Here is a 17,230-nt window from a genome sequence, read left to right on the forward strand (position 1 = left end):
GTGTGTAAAAAAGGATGGGGAACATTTAATCAATTTCTTTATCGCAAAGGTGCAATAAATGTATTTACAAACATACAAATAAATAAACTAACACAGAGCTCTGCATTGAAGCAGATGTCAATCTATACAGAATCTACCTGTCATAGAAAATTAAGAATAAATAAATCTACACAATTTGATTTACACTAAGGAACCAAAAAAAAGAGTCTAAAACAGCAATACACAAAGCCTTGCTATAAACATAACTTACTGAGAAGTATTTTATTCTTACACCACAATGATTTAGATCAGTGTGTCTAACTCCCAATGACCCCCTAAAAAGCAGATTTTGGAGTGAAGGGGCATCCCCTTCTGAATCTGGTTCTTCGAGGTTACAACGTTTCCCTTGCCACGGTTCTTCTGCTTGCTCGTTGGAGTCTGGGTCATTTAAATCACTTTGTGACAGCTGTTGATAATGTACACTGAATTTCTGTCTAATAAATCCTTTTTGTGGGGAAAAACAAATATTAATTGGCTGGGCCTGGCTCCCCAGTAGGTGGGCCTGACTGCCAAGTGGATGGGCCTGGCTTCCAAGTGGGTGGGCCTATGCCCACCCATGGCTGCACCCCTGCCCAGTGGTTGGGCCTATGCCCACCCATGGCTGCACCCGTGCCCAGTCATGTGAAATCCATAGATTAGGGCCTAAATTATTTCCTTACATGAACTCTAATCGAGTAAAATATTTGAAATTGTTGCATGTTACATTTTATATTTTTGTTCAGTATAAAAAGGGCTTTATAAATCCAATTTAATTGATCGTACTGAAGACTTCTGTCAGGCTTCCCCGTCAGTTTAAGAAATAGTGCAAGTGTCACTCTGAGAAATCAGCAAGAAGGAGTTAATATTCATTGTGAATATCCCATGTTTTGCAAACGCTTTGTCTGCCGTTGTGTCTGCAAAATAAAGAAAATTGTCAAACTAGCATTCTTGTGACTAAGAATCCCTATATATTACAAAAATTGAAATGATTTCAATGTTAAAGGTCTTACTAATTACCCCCAATCAACCCCAAAATACTATACATTTAGCTAATCTTAACGAATGCAGTATGGGGGAAAAGTCTGATCTCTCACCAGTTATAAATACAGGTAGACGAGCTGATACGTTCTGGACCTGCAGGCGGACCAGACAGTGGAGGTAGTTGGGTCGTGTCCTTGAAATTACGTCACATTCATGGTAGGGTAAGACCTCCACCATTCCAGCCTCCTGGCAGTTGTCCATGAAGCTCTTTTTACCCTGTGCCTCAGCACTCGATCTGTAGAGGGAGGAATGATCAGTTCTGGCAGGTAAGTTTGAATCTTAGTTTCCTTGAATTACAAAAATGACACTAGCCTGGATTCAAATAAACACTGTGTTTGATTATCTGCATTGAGATGAACATTTACAAGCGCAAGAATGAGCTTACCGTGCGCTCTCTTTCAACTTCCGGCTGTCTTTGTAATGCAAGAGCCATTTCCACTTCCCCTTTTTACTTAGCCCCTCAAGGAAACCAGACATTTTCTTAATGTTGCCTGAGAGAAATAAAGAGACATTGAGTAACTCGCATACAATGCAATGTGGGAGGGGACATCATAGCCTGGCCCCAGATTTGTTTCTTGCCAAACATTGGCCATAGCAGTTGGCAAGATGACACAAACTGATCTGGTACCAGGCTAGGGACATCATAGTTGCTTATAGAGATTGACAGTTGTGGAAACATAATGAAATGTAACAAATGCACTTTGGTCTCTTGCAAATTAGTGAAGTGTCCATACTGAGACTGAGTGTGTCCAGTGCTGCTCCCTCAAACACCACAAAACCGCCTTTGCTGAAGAGTTCTTGGTGGGTCAGGTTCACAATGTCATCAGGACGGTCAATACCAGCAAACAACACATTCTGAGACTTCTTCAATTCAAGCAAGTGAGGGACCTGAGGGGGAAACAAAAATCTCAAAATGACGACAATGTAATACAACGGAAACCGATTCAAAAGGCTGGATTTCGAACCTGGATTGCTTATTCTTTTCCAGGAGTTTGAGATACTTTTATAAGTCTACAACAGTCTTACCTCGCAAATGTGTTCAGCAATATCTTCGTTCCTCAAGATAATGTATAGAGGGGATGAGGGACTATCCTTTCCAAGGCAGAATTGAGACTGTTCTACTGTTATGTGTCCCTCTGCTTCTAACAGCTCCTACAAAAATAACAAGCTTGTTTTTGAACATGGTGCAAGAATGAACTTTGGCTTTCATTGTTGTACAGCTTATGATACGGTTTCGTACCCTGGTCCCAGATCTGTTTGCGCTGCATAGGCTATGGTCATTTGACACTGACCATAGAAGTTGGCAAGACAGCACAAACTGATCTAGGACCTGTCTAACACTTATGTTCATCTTACCTTTGTCTCGTTGAAGAATGGGTCATCTGATGTCACCAGTATGTAGAACCTGAACTTGTTCTTACATGACTGTTTCACAACAGAGTTCAGATTATCATGCAGGCTGTCATCATACATGTCCTTCTTCATCTGACCACAGAAGTCTTTGTCTTTGCTTGGGGTTCGAGACTTTGGCAAACTGTTTCTCTTTGCTTCTTCTCTCTCTCGTCTCTCAGTTCTGTGTGGGTACTTTCTGCCTGCACAGACCTCAGTCATCATGGCATGGTACGCCTTGAAACTTTCCGCAACCAGATCTGAAACGTTGACATGCGTCATCTCACTGCCCTTTGTATAGGAGAGTTTTTGAAGATGCTCTGGCATATCTCTGTCTGTTTCTTCAGGCATACCCTTCCTTTCAGGCATATCTATTTTTAACTTCTGCCCTGCGAGTGAAGGTAGTCCCTCCCAGTGTTCTTCCGAGCTTTCCTGTTCCTGCAGGCTGGAAAAGTGCACTGTCACAGCCGGGCTACAGGAGGAAGCTCTTTCTTCTACACTTGACCTGTGGTGTTTTGATCGGTTGTACCTGCTGCTGCTACTCTTCCTTTTACGTTTTAGCATCTGGTTCATTCTCTCTGAGAAGATGAGGGTCTCCAGATCCACAGAAGACTGAGTGAGGTCAGATTCATCAGTGTTATGTGTATCATCCCACCTCTTGGAGAACTCCAGAAAACTGCTCGAGCCCTGTCTGTTTGGGTTCGGAGCTGTCCATGTGTGCGTGCTTGTTGAAGGTTTCGGAACGGGATAGTTTTCATAGGTGATTCTGTTTCCTTTGTGATCCAAAACTGTAACTAGGCATGGCTTTGCAAATGAGGAAACTTCCTTGTGCTCATCGTCCAAATCGATTTGGCTTTTGGAGGTGTTCCCACTCCTCTCTGACCTACAATACTTTAACCAGTCCTGTTTGTTCTCTTCCATACGGGTAAATATTTTGTTTGATTCTTCAGACTGGAAGGTGACTGAAGAGGAAGTGCCTTGCTTGCTGAAGTCCAAAACATCATCAAATTCCCTTTTATCCCATTGCTGATACTCGCGTAAAGAGTTGATGAAGTCAAGTTTTGTTTTATTCAACTGGGATGTATTACTTGCATGTTGGTCATCTGATATCCAATTTGTCTCTAGACTAGATTCAATGTTGTCTTGCTCTACGGCAGGCTCCTCACTTTCATCCATAACATAATCTTGCAAACTTGCAATCTGTCTCCTCATTTCGGGGACATATGGTGTGTTATACGGGTGAGGATTAGTGTTTAAGTGGACAGGGGCAGCGGTTTGTTTGCTTTTGACAACATCTGAAGACATAGGGTCAATATTCGTTTGTCCTTCTTTCCAGCTGTACTCTCCTCTGCTGCCTTCACTCTTGGAGAGATTCACAGCCATGGCAAGTTGTTGGCTGTATGGATGGGGCTCAGTAAAGTTGGGCCCTGAAAGGTTCTGAGAAGCTGCTGTAGGTCCACTTACTCCTGGGATATTCTGACGGATGGACTGTATGATAATCTCTGTTGATGCAGGACACAAGTTAGTGTCTCCCTCCAAAGCGATTTCACTCAAGTCCCGAGTTAATATTCTTTCTGTCGTGTCATTGGACAGGACTTCAAGGTGGGTTGATGGCACAGAGAATGCTGCTTTCTGTGTTACGGTGCTATGGGTTTTGGGATAGGAGGCAGGGAACCTATGCAGTGAATCGTGACTTGAAAGAGCATACAGGTCTTGTTCAGCAGGGGTAAGTCGCATATTTGAATAAGGACTGTAATCGTTTTTTTCCTTTGAAGAAGTATAGGGGGTGTTGAGAGGTGTGCTAGTGGCGATTGGCTTCTTGCGGGGTTCAGTCCATAATTGAGAGAACTGATTACCAATGGCTTCCAGATTATTTGGTTTGCTATGGTTGTTGCTGGATTTACGAAACTCATGCAACATATTCTCTACAGAGCTAGGGCTGCTACCAATACTTGGTTCATGTGGTTCACAATAAGCCTTTTCATTTTCAATAAGAGCAAAACCACTATTGAGGTTGGGACTGTTGGTGTCTTTCAAATCGGGCAAAAAAACAGTCTTCGGTGTGTGATGGTCATAAGACAATTCTGTAACGAAAGGTGGCTCATCTTGTGTAGGTGTTGGGCATCTGCTGAGGGGTTTGCCTACCCCACTGGCATCGCAGTTAACCAAGCAGCCACTGTCGATGTCAGGAATCGGGATGTAACCATCGTCCACGATAGGGGTTGGGCATCTACTGACAGATTCAGTTGCCTTTGAAACTATTCTAAACATTTCACCTGAAAACAAATTATCACTTTGACACACTGAAGATATTGGTGTGTCTTTCTGACACAAGTAAGTGTCGTGCACCTCTGTGTGCATGATATCCTTGCTATCTGTCTCTACTCCAATGAATGGTAATTCTACTCCAATAAATGGTATTTCTATCTGAGCACACTCTGATGTCTGACTGTGTGAATGTAGAACATCTGTGTGTGAGATATCCTCCCTGGGAATTCCTGCTCCAATCAGTGGTATTTCTACCTGGCCTGTCAGTACCTCTGATGTCTCGTCCTGAGAATGTCGGGGCCCTTGTGTGTCAATATCAGATTTACTCTGACCCGGCATTGATATCCGTTTTTGATCTTTAGAATCCCTAATCCCATTGAAATCGGTCTCAACTGCTGTTGTTTTAGCTTCTCCTGAAACATCCTTGGACTGAATGGGCGTGTCGAACTCACCTACAAAAGGCGTGTTCCCATCACACAGTGGAAATACTCTCGTGGTCAGTACCTCATCGTTAGATTTAATCTCAACCTGCATCTCTAGCAGTACTCTAGTGGTGCCAACAGAAACATTCCCAACCTGTTCCATTGGTTGTACCTCATCGGTGGGTTCTTCGTCTATATACAGCTTGCTATACAATTTCACAGGTAGTGTCGAATCATTTCCACCATGCACCACTGACGGTGTCTCTTTTTGGGAATCATTTTCATTATGTGATATCTCTGGTGGTGTTTCAGCCACAGAATTATTCCCACCACATACTGCAGGTGCTGCTTTATCTCCTGACTCTTTTTCATAATTCACCGCTGGTAGTGCCTCATCACCATTATCAGTCCCTTCCTGCCATGCCGTTTGCGCCTCATCACCATTATCATTCCCTTCCTGCCATGCCGTTTGCGCCTCATCGCCATTATCATTCCCTTCCTGCAATGCCGTTTGCGCCTCATCGCCATTATCATTCCCTTCCTGCAATGCCGTTTGCGCCTCATCGCCATTATCATTCCCTTCCTGCAATGCCGTTTGCGCCTCATCGCCATTATCATTCCCTTCCTGCAATGCCGTTTGCGCCTCATCGCCATTATCATTCCCTTCCTGCAATGCCGTTTGCGCCTCATCACCATTATCATTCCCTTCCTGCAATGCCGTTTGTGCCTCATCACCATTATCATTCCCTTCCTGCAATGCCGTTTGCGCCTCATCACCATTATCATTCCCTTCCTGCAATGCCGTTTGCGCCTCATCACCATTATCATTCCCTTCCTGCAATGCTGTTTGCACCTCATCACCATTATCATTCCCTTCATGCCATGCCGTTTTTGCCTCATCACCATTATCATTCCATTCATGCAATGCCGTTTGCGCCTCATCACCAATATCATTCCCTTCCTGCAATGCCGTTTGCGCCTCATCACCATTATCATTCCCTTCCTGCAATGACGTTTGTGCCTCATCACCATGATCATTCCCTTCCTGCAATGCCGTTTGTGCCTCATCACCATTATCATTCCCTTCCTGTAATGCCATTTGTGCCTCATCACCATTATCATTCCCTTCCTGCAATGCCGTTTGTGCCTCATCACCATTATCATTCCCTTCCTGCAATGCCGTTTGCGCCTCATCACCATTATCATTCCCTTCCTGCAATGCCGTTTTTGCCTCATCACCATTATCATTCCCTTCCTGCAATGCCGTTTGCGCCTCATCACCATTATCATTCCCTTCCTGCAATGACGTTTGTGCCTCATCACCATGATCATTCCCTTCCTGCAATGCCGTTTGTGCCTCATCACCATTATCATTCCCTTCCTGTAATGCCGTTTGTGCCTCATCACCATTATCATTCCCTTCCTGCAATGCCGTTTGTGCCTCATCACCATTATCATTCCCTTCCTGCAATGCCGTTTGTGCCTCATCACCATTATCATTCCCTTCCTGCAATGCCATTTGTGCCTCATCACCATTATCATTCCCTTCCTGCAATGCCGTTTGTGCCTCATCACCATTATCATTCCCTTCCTGCAATGCCGTTTGTGCCTCATCACCATTATCATTCCCTTCCTGCAATGCCGTTTGTGCCTCATCACCATTATCATTCCCTTCCTGCAATGCCGTTTGTGCCTCATCACCATTATCATTCCCTTCCTGCAATGCCGTTTGCACCTCATTTTTGGAGTTCCCATCATCCCGTGACACATCTTTGGGAATCTTTTCATCATGCATTGCTTTGAGTGCCTTACCAATGGAATCATTCCCAGCAGGTTGTGCATTGATTTCCTTGTTTGTGGTGTCTTTCCCAACATGCACTGCTTCTGGTTTTGCTGCTTCAACAGAATCCTCCACGCTAGGATATGCTTTGTGCATTTTTGACTCACTGCCATCACAGATGGCAACGTAAGACCTATCTCTGGGTTCACTTGCATTACACTCAACTCTGTCAGCCATATTGGTAAGGTCACCATCCCCCAGCACCTCTGTGCATGACATTGTTTTGACTGAATCGTTATCTTGAACTTGTTGCGCCTCATCAACATCTTTAGATTCCATGGTTTGAAGACGTGCTATGTTATGTTCTCCATCAAGGCTCCTCTCTTCCTTTTGGATTTCCTTTTTGGCTTTGCCCTCCAAACCCCGGTCAATTCTTTGAGTCTCCAGGACCTTTTCTTGATTAATGTACACACTTGCTGCCTGTTCACACAAGAGAATGTACGATCCATCACTTTCCAAATGTCTTCTTTTAGGGGACACATCATTTTGGAGGGTACCATTGCTGTCATTGTCATGGGTGTTAGTTTCATCATCATCCAGTTCACTCGTTTTGTCTGACGTCACGCTGTCCTCACGGTCTCTGTAAACCTGTAGAGAAAAGAGACAAGCAAAATAAACAATTACGTGTATTATGTCAACAAAATATTTCATGGAAAACATTTGTGCTTTACGTATATAAATACATTTATTTTCTAACCTTTAACTCAAGACCTGTACTTTGTTTGTGAAAAGAGATGATTTCCTTGTGGAGTCCACTGTCTGGTTCGTATACTGAAGGACTTTTTAAATATATCCTTTGCTTGGACTCAGGGGAATCCTTTGTGTCTACAGTGAAATCTAACACAGTCGAGGTTGTTTTCACTGAAATGTCCAATGCCTTAGGTTCCAAGCTTAATGGTTGTGATTCTTTTTTACCCACATTACTACGGTCCAAAACGTCAGGTTCTGGGATCCTGGAAAGGGCAATATAAGCAGGGGAACTTGTCTTGGTCTCAGATGTAACCTGGGCTTGTACCATTCCATGATCCACTTCTGTAGAATCTTTTTCCTCCATACATAGAAGACTTGGGTCTGCCTGGAAGAACCTAGCAGTGGACCTGCTGTAGAAAAGACCTATCCACATGTGGATGATGAGCTGAACCTGTTCGTTTGTATCCTCAATGTTGAAATCCCATGGGCTGTACAGAGAGAGGGTGAATAGGGGTGAAGGAAAGGGACACAGAGAAATCAAAATCCAGTCAAACAATTAGTCTGTGGAGTAATATATAGAATAAGCTTTCTGTCTCTAGCAAGCTCTTCACTTATGCATCTATTAGTTAAAATTATAACAAAAAAACTAAAGACATTTTTATTTACACTGAGCAAAATTATAAATGCAACATGTCGTGTTGGTCCCATGTTTCATGAGCTGAAATAAAAGATTGGCATGCTGACTGGAGGAATGTTCACCAGAACTGTTGCCAGATCATTTCATGTTAATTGCTCTACCATAAACCGCCTCCAATGTCATTTTAGAGAATTTGGTAGTATGTTCAACCAGCCTCACAACCGCGGACCACTGTCAGAAACCATCTCAGGGAAGCTCATCTGCGTGCTCATCGGCCTCACCAGGGTCTTCCTGACTGCAGTTCGGCATCATAACCGACTTCAGTGGGCAAATGCTCACCTCCGATGGCCACTGGCACGCTGGAAGAGTGTGAACTTCACGGAGGAATAGATGGCAGATCACATGTACGGTGTCGTGTGGGTGATCTGTTTCCTGATGTGTGAACACAGTGCCCCATGGTGGTGGTGGTGGGGTTATGGTATGGGCAGGCATAAGCTACGGACAATGAATACAATTGAATTTTATCGATGGCAATTTGAATGCATAGAGATACCGTGACGAGATCCTGAGCCCATTGTTGTGTCATTCACCTGCCTCCACCACCTCATGTTTCAGCATGATAATGCACAGTCCCATGACGCAAGGATCTGTACACAATTCTTGGAAGTTGAAAAAGGACCCTGTTTTTCCATGGCCTGCATACTCATCAGACATGTCACCCATTGAGCATGTTTGGGATGCTCTGGATCGTCGTGTATGACAGCATGTTTCAGTTCCCGCCAATATCCAGCAATTTCGCACAGCCATTGAAGAGGAGTGGGACAACATTCCACTGGCCTGATCAACTCTATGTGAAGGAGATGTCGCGCTGCACGAGGCAAATAGTGGTCATACCAGATACTGAATGGTGTTCTGATCCATGCCCCTACCTTTATGGTATCTGTGACCAACAGATTCATATCTGTAGATTAGGGCCCAATTAATTCATTTAAATTGATTGATTTCATTATATGAATTGTAACTCTTTGAAATTGTTGCATGTTGTGTTTATATTTTTGTTCAGTGTAAATTACAAATTCTAAGTACATACCCATGTAGGGCTCTAATAACTGTTTTATCCATAGGGTCGTTGGTAAACTTGCTGTCTGAATTAAAGTCATAGTTTTCCTTCCACAGCCTTGTCACTTGAACTGAGCGGTCTTTTTCGATGAACCGCCGTAACCGACGGAACTTCTGCCTGCGCCCAATTCCTTTTCTCATGGATTCTGGAGCCACCCCGGATTCCTTCCCGAGTTCCTTCCTATTCTGGTCCTGCTCCTGACACAGGAAGGGCCGTACTGCTTGAGTTCCGTCACCATAGACCATATCCTTGCAATGCGGCTGAAGTCCCTCCGAAATGGGGACTTGGAGGGTTGAACCTGACAAACCCAATAGTAGAGAGGAGGATGGCGGTAGTGAGTAAGAATGCTCTTGTGAGACTAACACAACCCGCTCCCCACTCCCCACCACCAGCCCCTTGGGTGACGGAGACTGAGGGGGAAGTTTAAGCCTAGCAACAGAAGGGTGCTTCAGCAGTGCATGAAGGACAGACTCTGGTTCACCATCTGACTCGTGAGGAGAGCCGCCATCTTTGACACTGTTGTCACTTATAAGCAAACTTGGACAGCATTCTTGTTGCTGAAGTGCCAGGTGGTCTGGCTGCTGGTCCAGTACTTTGTCGTTACTGGTACTAAGGGCCAAATCGGCCAATAGGGTCAGAGCATCTGCTGGTGGGCATGATGCATCACTGGTATCTTTCTTCACTGTGCGAGGCCTACCCCTACTGACAACACGCCTGACATCAGGGTTAAGTGTCAGTAGTTGGGAGGATATAGGTTGTGCTACTTTCTCTTTTTCAAAAGAAGTTGGTGTGTGATAGTGCAACCACCCTGTAGAAACAAAAGAGAACAGAGAAAAGAGACAGAAGAAACAGTATGAAGACAAAAAACACAAAGTAGCGTATAGTGATAATGAATACTTTGAAATTAAATTGTCGTAAGGCAGTCAGTCGCCTGCATGCAAATCTCCTCGCCAAAATTGAACCAAATTGTTTTATGATTTGTATTAGATTGAAATGGGGGACAGCAGCACGACACACAGCAAGACAAAGCAGAGGCAACGGAGGTGGCAAGAGGCTAGCCTGGTCCAAGATCAGTTTGTGCTGTCTTGTCAACTACAGCACAAACAGACATGGGACCAGAATAGCAAGAAGCTATTAACATTTAACTTCATAGTGTTGCTTTGCAGTTCAGGTAGAAAAAAGAGATATATAGAAATGGAATCATCAGGAATTCAAGACAAAGAGATTATTTTAACATTTTGGCATATTTCAAAATTCAGCACAAATGAACTGCAATCACAACTCAATTATCAAGATGACAAATATCAATATCTAATTAAGTGTGTGGTTTAGGAGAACAAAATCAAATCAAATCTGCATGTTTTGTTATTTGCATGGTGTGAGGTTGACAACAACTACATGACTTCCCAAGAGAACTTACATTTTTTCCTTATGGAGTCTGCAGGCTTGCATTTCATTGTTAATGGGCTCCCCCGACCTGTTAAGGTTATTGTTGCTGAAGGGGAGCTAGGCAAAGCCTCAGACATTTGGTCAGATGTGGCTTGAGGTGTAACCAGGTCCAGTCTGCTCTGAATGTCTTGCTTCAGTGGAATATCACTTTTTTCTGGAGATTTGGGTGCATTATTATGCAACTCCCTAGGAGTCAAGCCTAATGCTAGTGCAAACTTTGGGTCTAGGCCAAATGTCTGTTCCTTTGCAACTTCAGCAGCACCTGTGGTTCTGTCCGGGGTATCTTTGCAGGAATTACTGAAATGAACACTTTCCATGCCAGCACCGGCCTTGCTTTTTTTGTCCAATGGTAACATTTGATCTTCTGAAACAGGTTTGAGAGGTGTTTTCTTCTTTCCCCTTCTTGAAAAAACTGTCTTTAGTTTACTGAGGGATATTGCAACAAATTGACTATTCTTTTTGTGTTTTTCTAAGGAAGGAAAATCCATGTCTTTGTTCTGGACCAGTTCTGAGGATTTCTGAGAGGCCATCTTGTCTACATCAGCCATTTTGACCTCTGGTGGATGGTCTTTACTGTCTGAACTCCATATGTGCGGATCTTTGTTTTCATCTGACTTTATCAACTCTAGGCCAGGTTCATCTCCTGTTTCTATGGGTTGGGGTACTTTGATACAAGCTTCAACCATCATCTCATCAACACATTGTTTGTGATCTATCACTTTCCCCATAACTTTCAAAGATTCTATATCCTTGGCGATAACTGCGGAACCATGAGGGACAAAGATTCTACCGCATTCGGAGATGATTGCCTTCAAGTCCCACCGATCGGTCTTCTTTTTCAATGGGTGGCCGTCGTGAATTAGATCCACACTTTCCTTTCTTTTGAATGGGTAAAAGTTAATTGAATCCTTGCTTTCCTTCTTCTTTTTCAAAGGCAGATCTTGGATCAAATTCATTAGTTCCCTCTGCATTTTCAATGGACGAACCTGGGTAACATCCATCCTTTCCTTCTTTTTCCATGGGTTAAGTTGAACTAAATCTGTCATTTCCTTCCTCTTTTTCAATGAGCAGACTTTACTTGAATCCAAAGATCCCTTCTCAGTTTCTTCCTCTTCAAAGTCAGCTGCCGAAGACCTCAAGACCCGTTTACCCAACCCGCTAAATCTACGCCGTTTCCTTGGCCGTTTCCTCCAATCTGATGTAGATAAATTATTGACCTCATTGGCCTTGCCACGTTGCCCATTGAGAGCACTTCCACCCCTCTCCTGTACTTTGGCTGGTGGCAAACTGGAGGAGTTCTTTGTGATTGACTCTGTATTGATCAAGCCAAAGTTCTCATTATGAGGTACAACGGTTGCAGTTCCTTCAGTGGCAGTGATGACTAGCACTGTTGGAAGGTCACCTGATACAGGTGAGGTTGAAACCTCTGTCACCTCTGTGGCCTTGGTCATCACTGTCATACCGGCTATTGCAAAAACATTTGCCGACACTGCAAACTGGGAAAGATCACATGGAACCTCCTCTTGCACCTCCTTCTTAGGCAAATCCCCCCCTTTATCCTCTACTCCTGTCTCTACTGCTTTAATGTTGGGCTTGGTTGCCAGGGCCGGCCCAGGTTTCTTCAATTCCTCTTGAGAGACTGCAGGCTGTGAAAGACCAGAGGGCATATCCTTTTGCACCTCTTTCAGGTGCAAGTTTGTCCCTTCATTCGCTACTCCTACCTCTGGTGCTTTACAGTCTGCCTTACCCAACGCTGCTGGGCCAGCTTTCCTCAAGTTTTCTGCAGGCTGTGAAAGATCAGAAAGCATATCCTCTTTCACCTCCTTTTGCCTATCCACTTGGACTTCCTCTGCTTTCAAATGTGTCCCTTCATCCTCTACTCCTACCCCTGGTACGGCCTTGTTCTTCCCAGGCTTCCCAGAATCATCTGCCAACACAACAGGCTGGGAAAGATCATAGGGAAGCTCCTTCTGCACCTCTTTTGGAATCAAAGTTGTCCCTGGTGCATTACTGTCAGCCTTCTTCAAGACAGGTTTCCCAAAGTCCCCTGCTGGGACAGCAGGCTTGGTAAGATCAGAGGGCACTTTCTCCTGCACCTCCTTGGGTTGCACATGTTGCACCTTGTCTTGCACCTCCTTTGAAGACAAGGTCTTCTCTTCCTCTACTCTTTTATTTGGTGCATTACTGTCTGCCTTGGTCATACCAGGTTTCTCAAAGTCCTCTGTAGATACTGCCAGTGCATTACTTATGTATGTGTCTGTGTCTCCTGGTGACTGTCCCCCTGACTGCTCCTCCTCTGGGCCACCCAGACTAGCAGGAGTCATGGGGGGGCCTTCTGGAGATGACAGACAGTAGTAGACGTCATCATCTGGCTCATCCCCTCGCTCCTCTCGTCCAGCCGCCAGGAGCTCCGTGGCCCTGGATACAGAGAGCTCGAAGGAGCCCGGCTGGTGGAAGTAAGACTTGAGACATTTCCATCCCATTTCAGTCCACTTTGGGGTGGAGTAGAGATATTTGAGGGCGTCAGGAACATCAAACTGATCTGGGAAGATGCTGGCTTCCCTGGATGGACTGATAGTAAGCCCAGGGTGGATGAGGGCAGCGTAGCTCTGGATATGCTGCTCTAGTAAACCACGTAGCTCCCCACTCTGTTCAGGGAGGCACTTTTCCACCTCTGTCTCTGCGTAGTTCAGTGCAGGCACCACCTGGAGGCCCTCTGGTGAGAGGGAGGGCTTCTTCGAGCAGATCTTGGTGTCTGTGGTAAAAAAAAAAAGACATTACGTAAGGATAAATGATAAAAGAATAGACAAAAACCTTACTGTATACAAGGGCATAGGTGTTGGCCACACACGCACACGCACACACACACACACACACACACACACACACACACACACACACACACACCTCGTTGTATAGCTCTGGAATCCGGAAACACAAACATCCCCTGCAATACCTCTGGCTTATTGGACCCGGCATCTGAAATGTACAAGTATAATGTAAAGTTAGATATTAAGCTTCTATCTATAATATATTTAATTGCAATATGTTGCGTATACAGGTTGTCTTACCTTCATATGTGAGGAAGTGAGATGAATGTAACAGTATAAGGAAACCACTATCATTCAGTTGTATTACGAGGGCCTGTTGGTAAGAAAAATAGTTTTTACAATCAAGGTCTGACAACACAACAATGAACTGCATTCAGAGGGGTTGGGTTAAATGCGGAAGACACTTTACAGTTGAATGCATTGTACAACTGACTAGGTATCCCCCTTTCCAATCCGGTCTTCCAATAACCTGTCAGCCGACTTTAAGTACAATGAACGCTCACCAGGTCTTTCTCCTTGAGCTCCTGTGTGAGCTGAGAGAGAGAGGTGTCATCAGCCTCACTGGGTGCCAGCTCATACAGACTCCAACCCATTCCTTCCAGAGAAACTGAAAAACCATACAATTCAATATCATTAAATGGTAAAAAAAAAAATAAAGCTCTGTAAAGCTCTCACAGCTGGATAAATATTCAGATAAGCAACACATAAAATATCCTTGGGTAGGGTTGCAAAGCTACTGGTAATTTATCAAAGTTACAGGAATCTTCTGTAATTTTCATAATTAACTGAAGATCTATGGTAATCTATCGTAACTTTGGTGATTTATAGTTGAATAACTTAAAAATATATATATTCGTAGATGGTGTAATTTTCTTTAGATCTGTGTCCATATATTAGATCGACCATATGGTTCAAGAGAAAATAGCATAATTAACGAAAAAAGCATCTAATCAAATCAAATGTTATTTGTCACATGCGCCGAAATCAACAGGTAGAACCTTACCGTGAAATTCTTAAAGGCCTTAACTCTATTTCTTGAACTGCATTGTTGGTTAAAAAAATATTTACTAAATAAACGAAAGTAAAAAATAAAATAAAGTCAACACAACAGGCTGGGAAAAAAATAAAACATGAGCTGGCGCACACCCAGAATAGTAGTTTGTGTGGAGATGCTGACTAATGGGGAATAAACTGTAAACTATCAAAATAAGAAAGTTGCACACTCCATGTATAATCTCCCAGCAATTTAATGGGTATTTACCAACGTTTCGGGAATCACTGTGCCTCAACGTTGGTAAATACCCATTAAATTGCTGGGAGATTAGACATGGAGTGTGCGACTTTCTTTATTTTGATAGTTTAGGGGTAATTATTATTTTTTTTAAATGAATGAAAAAGTAACAAGAATATTAATTAACAATAATGAGGCTATATAAAGGGGGTACTGGTACCGAGTCAATGTGCGGGGGTACAGGTTAGTCGAGGTAATTTGTAAAGTGACTATGCATAATAATAGATAATAAACAGCAAGTTACAGCAATGTAAAAACATATGGGGGCGAGGGGGTGGTGTCAATGTAAATAGTCTTGCCATTTGATTAATTGTTCAGCAGTCTTATGGCTTGGGGGTAGAAACTGTAAAGGAGCCTTTTGGTCCTAGACTTGGCGCTTCGGTACAGCTTGCCGTGGGATAGCAGAGAGAACAGTCTATGACTTGGGTGACTGGAGTCTTTGACATCTTTATGGGCCTTCCTCTGACACCACCTAGTATATAGGTCCTGGATGTCAGGAACCTTGGCGCCTTACGGTCAGATGCCAAGTAGTTGCCATACCAGGCAGTGATGCAACCGGTCAGGATGCTCTCGATGGTGCAGCTATAGAACTTTGTGTGGATCTGTGGACCCATGCCAAATCTTTTCAGTCTCCTGAGGGGGAAAAGGTGTTGTCGTGCCTTCTTCATAACTGTCTTGATGTGTTTGGACCATGATAGTTGGTTGGTGATATGAGCACCAAGGAACTTGAAACTCTCGACCCGCTCCACTTCAGCCCTGTCGATGTTAATGGGAGCCTGTTCGGCCCTCATTTTTCCTATAGTCCACGATCAGTTCCTTTGTCTTGCTCACATTGAGGAACAGGTTGTTGTCCTGGCACCACACTGCCTGGTTTCTGACCTCCTAGGCTGTCTCATCGTTAGGCAGTATACCTTCGTTTTCTTGGGCACAGGGACTATGGTGGTCTGTTTGAAAAATGTAGTTATTACAGACTTGTTCAGGGAAAGGTTGAAAATGTCAGTGAAGACACTTGCCAGTTGGTCCAAGCATGCTTTGATTACACTTCCTGATAATCCGTCTGGCCCCGCGGCTTTGTGAATCTTGACTTTTTTAAAGGTCTTGCTCACATGGGCTACGGGAGAGCGTGATCACACAGTCGTCTGGAACAGCTGGTGCTCACATGCATGCTTCAGTGTTGCTTGCCTCGAAGCGAGCATAAAAGGCATTTAGCTCATCTGGTAGGCTCGCGTCACTGGGCAGCTCGCTGCTGGGTTTCGTTTTGTAGTCCATAATAGTTTTCAAGCCCTGCCACATCTGACTAGCGTCAGAGCCGGTGTAGTAGGATTCAATCTTAGTCCTGTATTGACGCTTTGCCTGTTTGTTGGTTTGTCTGAGGGCATAGCAGTATTTCTTATTAGCATCTGGATTAGTGTCCCGCTCCTTGAAAGCGGCAGCGCTAGCCTTTAGCTCGGTGCGGATGTGGCCTGTCATCCATGGCTTCTGGTTAGGATATGTACGTACAGTCGCTGTGTCGATGCACTTATTGATGAAGACGATGACTGAGGTGGTATACTCCTCAATACCATTGGATGAATCTCGGAACATATTCCAGTCTGTGCTAGCAAAACATTCGTGTAGCGTAGCATCCGTGTCATCTGACCAATTCCGTATTGAGCGAGTCACTGGTACTTCCTGCTTTAGTTTTTGCTTGTAAGCAGGAATCAGGAGTATATAATTATGGTCAGATTTGCCAAATAGAGGGCGAGGGAGAGCTTTGTATGCGTCTTTCTGTAAAGGTGGTCTCTAGTTTTTTTCCTCTGGTTGCACATGTGACATGCTGGTAGAAATGAGGCAAAACAGATTTAAGTTTGTCTGCATTAAAGTTCCTGGCCACTAGGAGTGCTACTTCTGGATGAGCATTTTCTTGTTTGCTTCTAGCCTTATACAGCTTGTTGAGTGTGGTCTTAGTACCAGCATCGGTTTGGGGTGGTAAATCGACAGCTACGAATAATATAGATGAGAACTTTCTTGGTAGATAGTGTGGTCTACAGTTTATCATGAGGTATTCTACCAGAGGCGAGCATTACCTTGAGACTTCTTTAATATTAGATATCGCACACTGGAAGTTATTGACAAATAGACACACACCCCCGACCCTCGTCAGTGGAGGGATCAGTGGGGGCTCCTCAGAGGAGGAAAGAGAGGACCATCCTCCTCAGTAAAAATGGTAAAACATTAAAAACGTTATCCTTTTT

At 44.0% G+C, this 17,230-nt stretch overlaps 1 protein-coding gene across 8 annotated transcripts in view; it reads right to left on the reverse strand.

Moving 5' to 3' along the window:
- Nucleotides 1-24: 24 nt before the first annotated feature.
- Nucleotides 25-17,230, reverse strand: part of LOC118400899 (uncharacterized) — a 38,281-nt gene continuing 21,075 nt past the window's right edge. The window contains exons 11-23 of one of the 8 annotated variants that reach the window (XM_052474661.1): nucleotides 14,209-14,312; nucleotides 13,946-14,018; nucleotides 13,782-13,853; nucleotides 10,846-13,629; nucleotides 9,396-10,233; nucleotides 7,676-8,156; nucleotides 6,874-7,566; nucleotides 2,416-6,327; nucleotides 2,086-2,211; nucleotides 1,794-1,947; nucleotides 1,445-1,550; nucleotides 1,113-1,294; nucleotides 25-932 (exon numbers count right to left, since the gene is read on the reverse strand). In XM_052474661.1, coding sequence (XP_052330621.1) covers nucleotides 832-932; nucleotides 1,113-1,294; nucleotides 1,445-1,550; nucleotides 1,794-1,947; nucleotides 2,086-2,211; nucleotides 2,416-6,327; nucleotides 6,874-7,566; nucleotides 7,676-8,156; nucleotides 9,396-10,233; nucleotides 10,846-13,629; nucleotides 13,782-13,853; nucleotides 13,946-14,018; nucleotides 14,209-14,312 — 9,626 coding nt within the window. In that variant the 3' untranslated portion in view covers nucleotides 25-831. Of the gene's footprint in view, nucleotides 933-1,112; nucleotides 1,295-1,444; nucleotides 1,551-1,793; nucleotides 1,948-2,085; nucleotides 2,212-2,415; nucleotides 7,567-7,675; nucleotides 8,157-9,395; nucleotides 10,234-10,845; nucleotides 13,630-13,781; nucleotides 13,854-13,945; nucleotides 14,019-14,208; nucleotides 14,313-17,230 lie in introns of all 8 variants that reach the window. The other 7 variants (XM_052474660.1, XM_052474659.1, XM_052474658.1 and 4 more) reach the window with 7 other exon arrangements.

Source organism: Oncorhynchus keta, chromosome 22 (assembly GCF_023373465.1).
Source record: "Oncorhynchus keta strain PuntledgeMale-10-30-2019 chromosome 22, Oket_V2, whole genome shotgun sequence".
Classification (NCBI taxonomy): domain Eukaryota; kingdom Metazoa; phylum Chordata; class Actinopteri; order Salmoniformes; family Salmonidae; genus Oncorhynchus; species Oncorhynchus keta.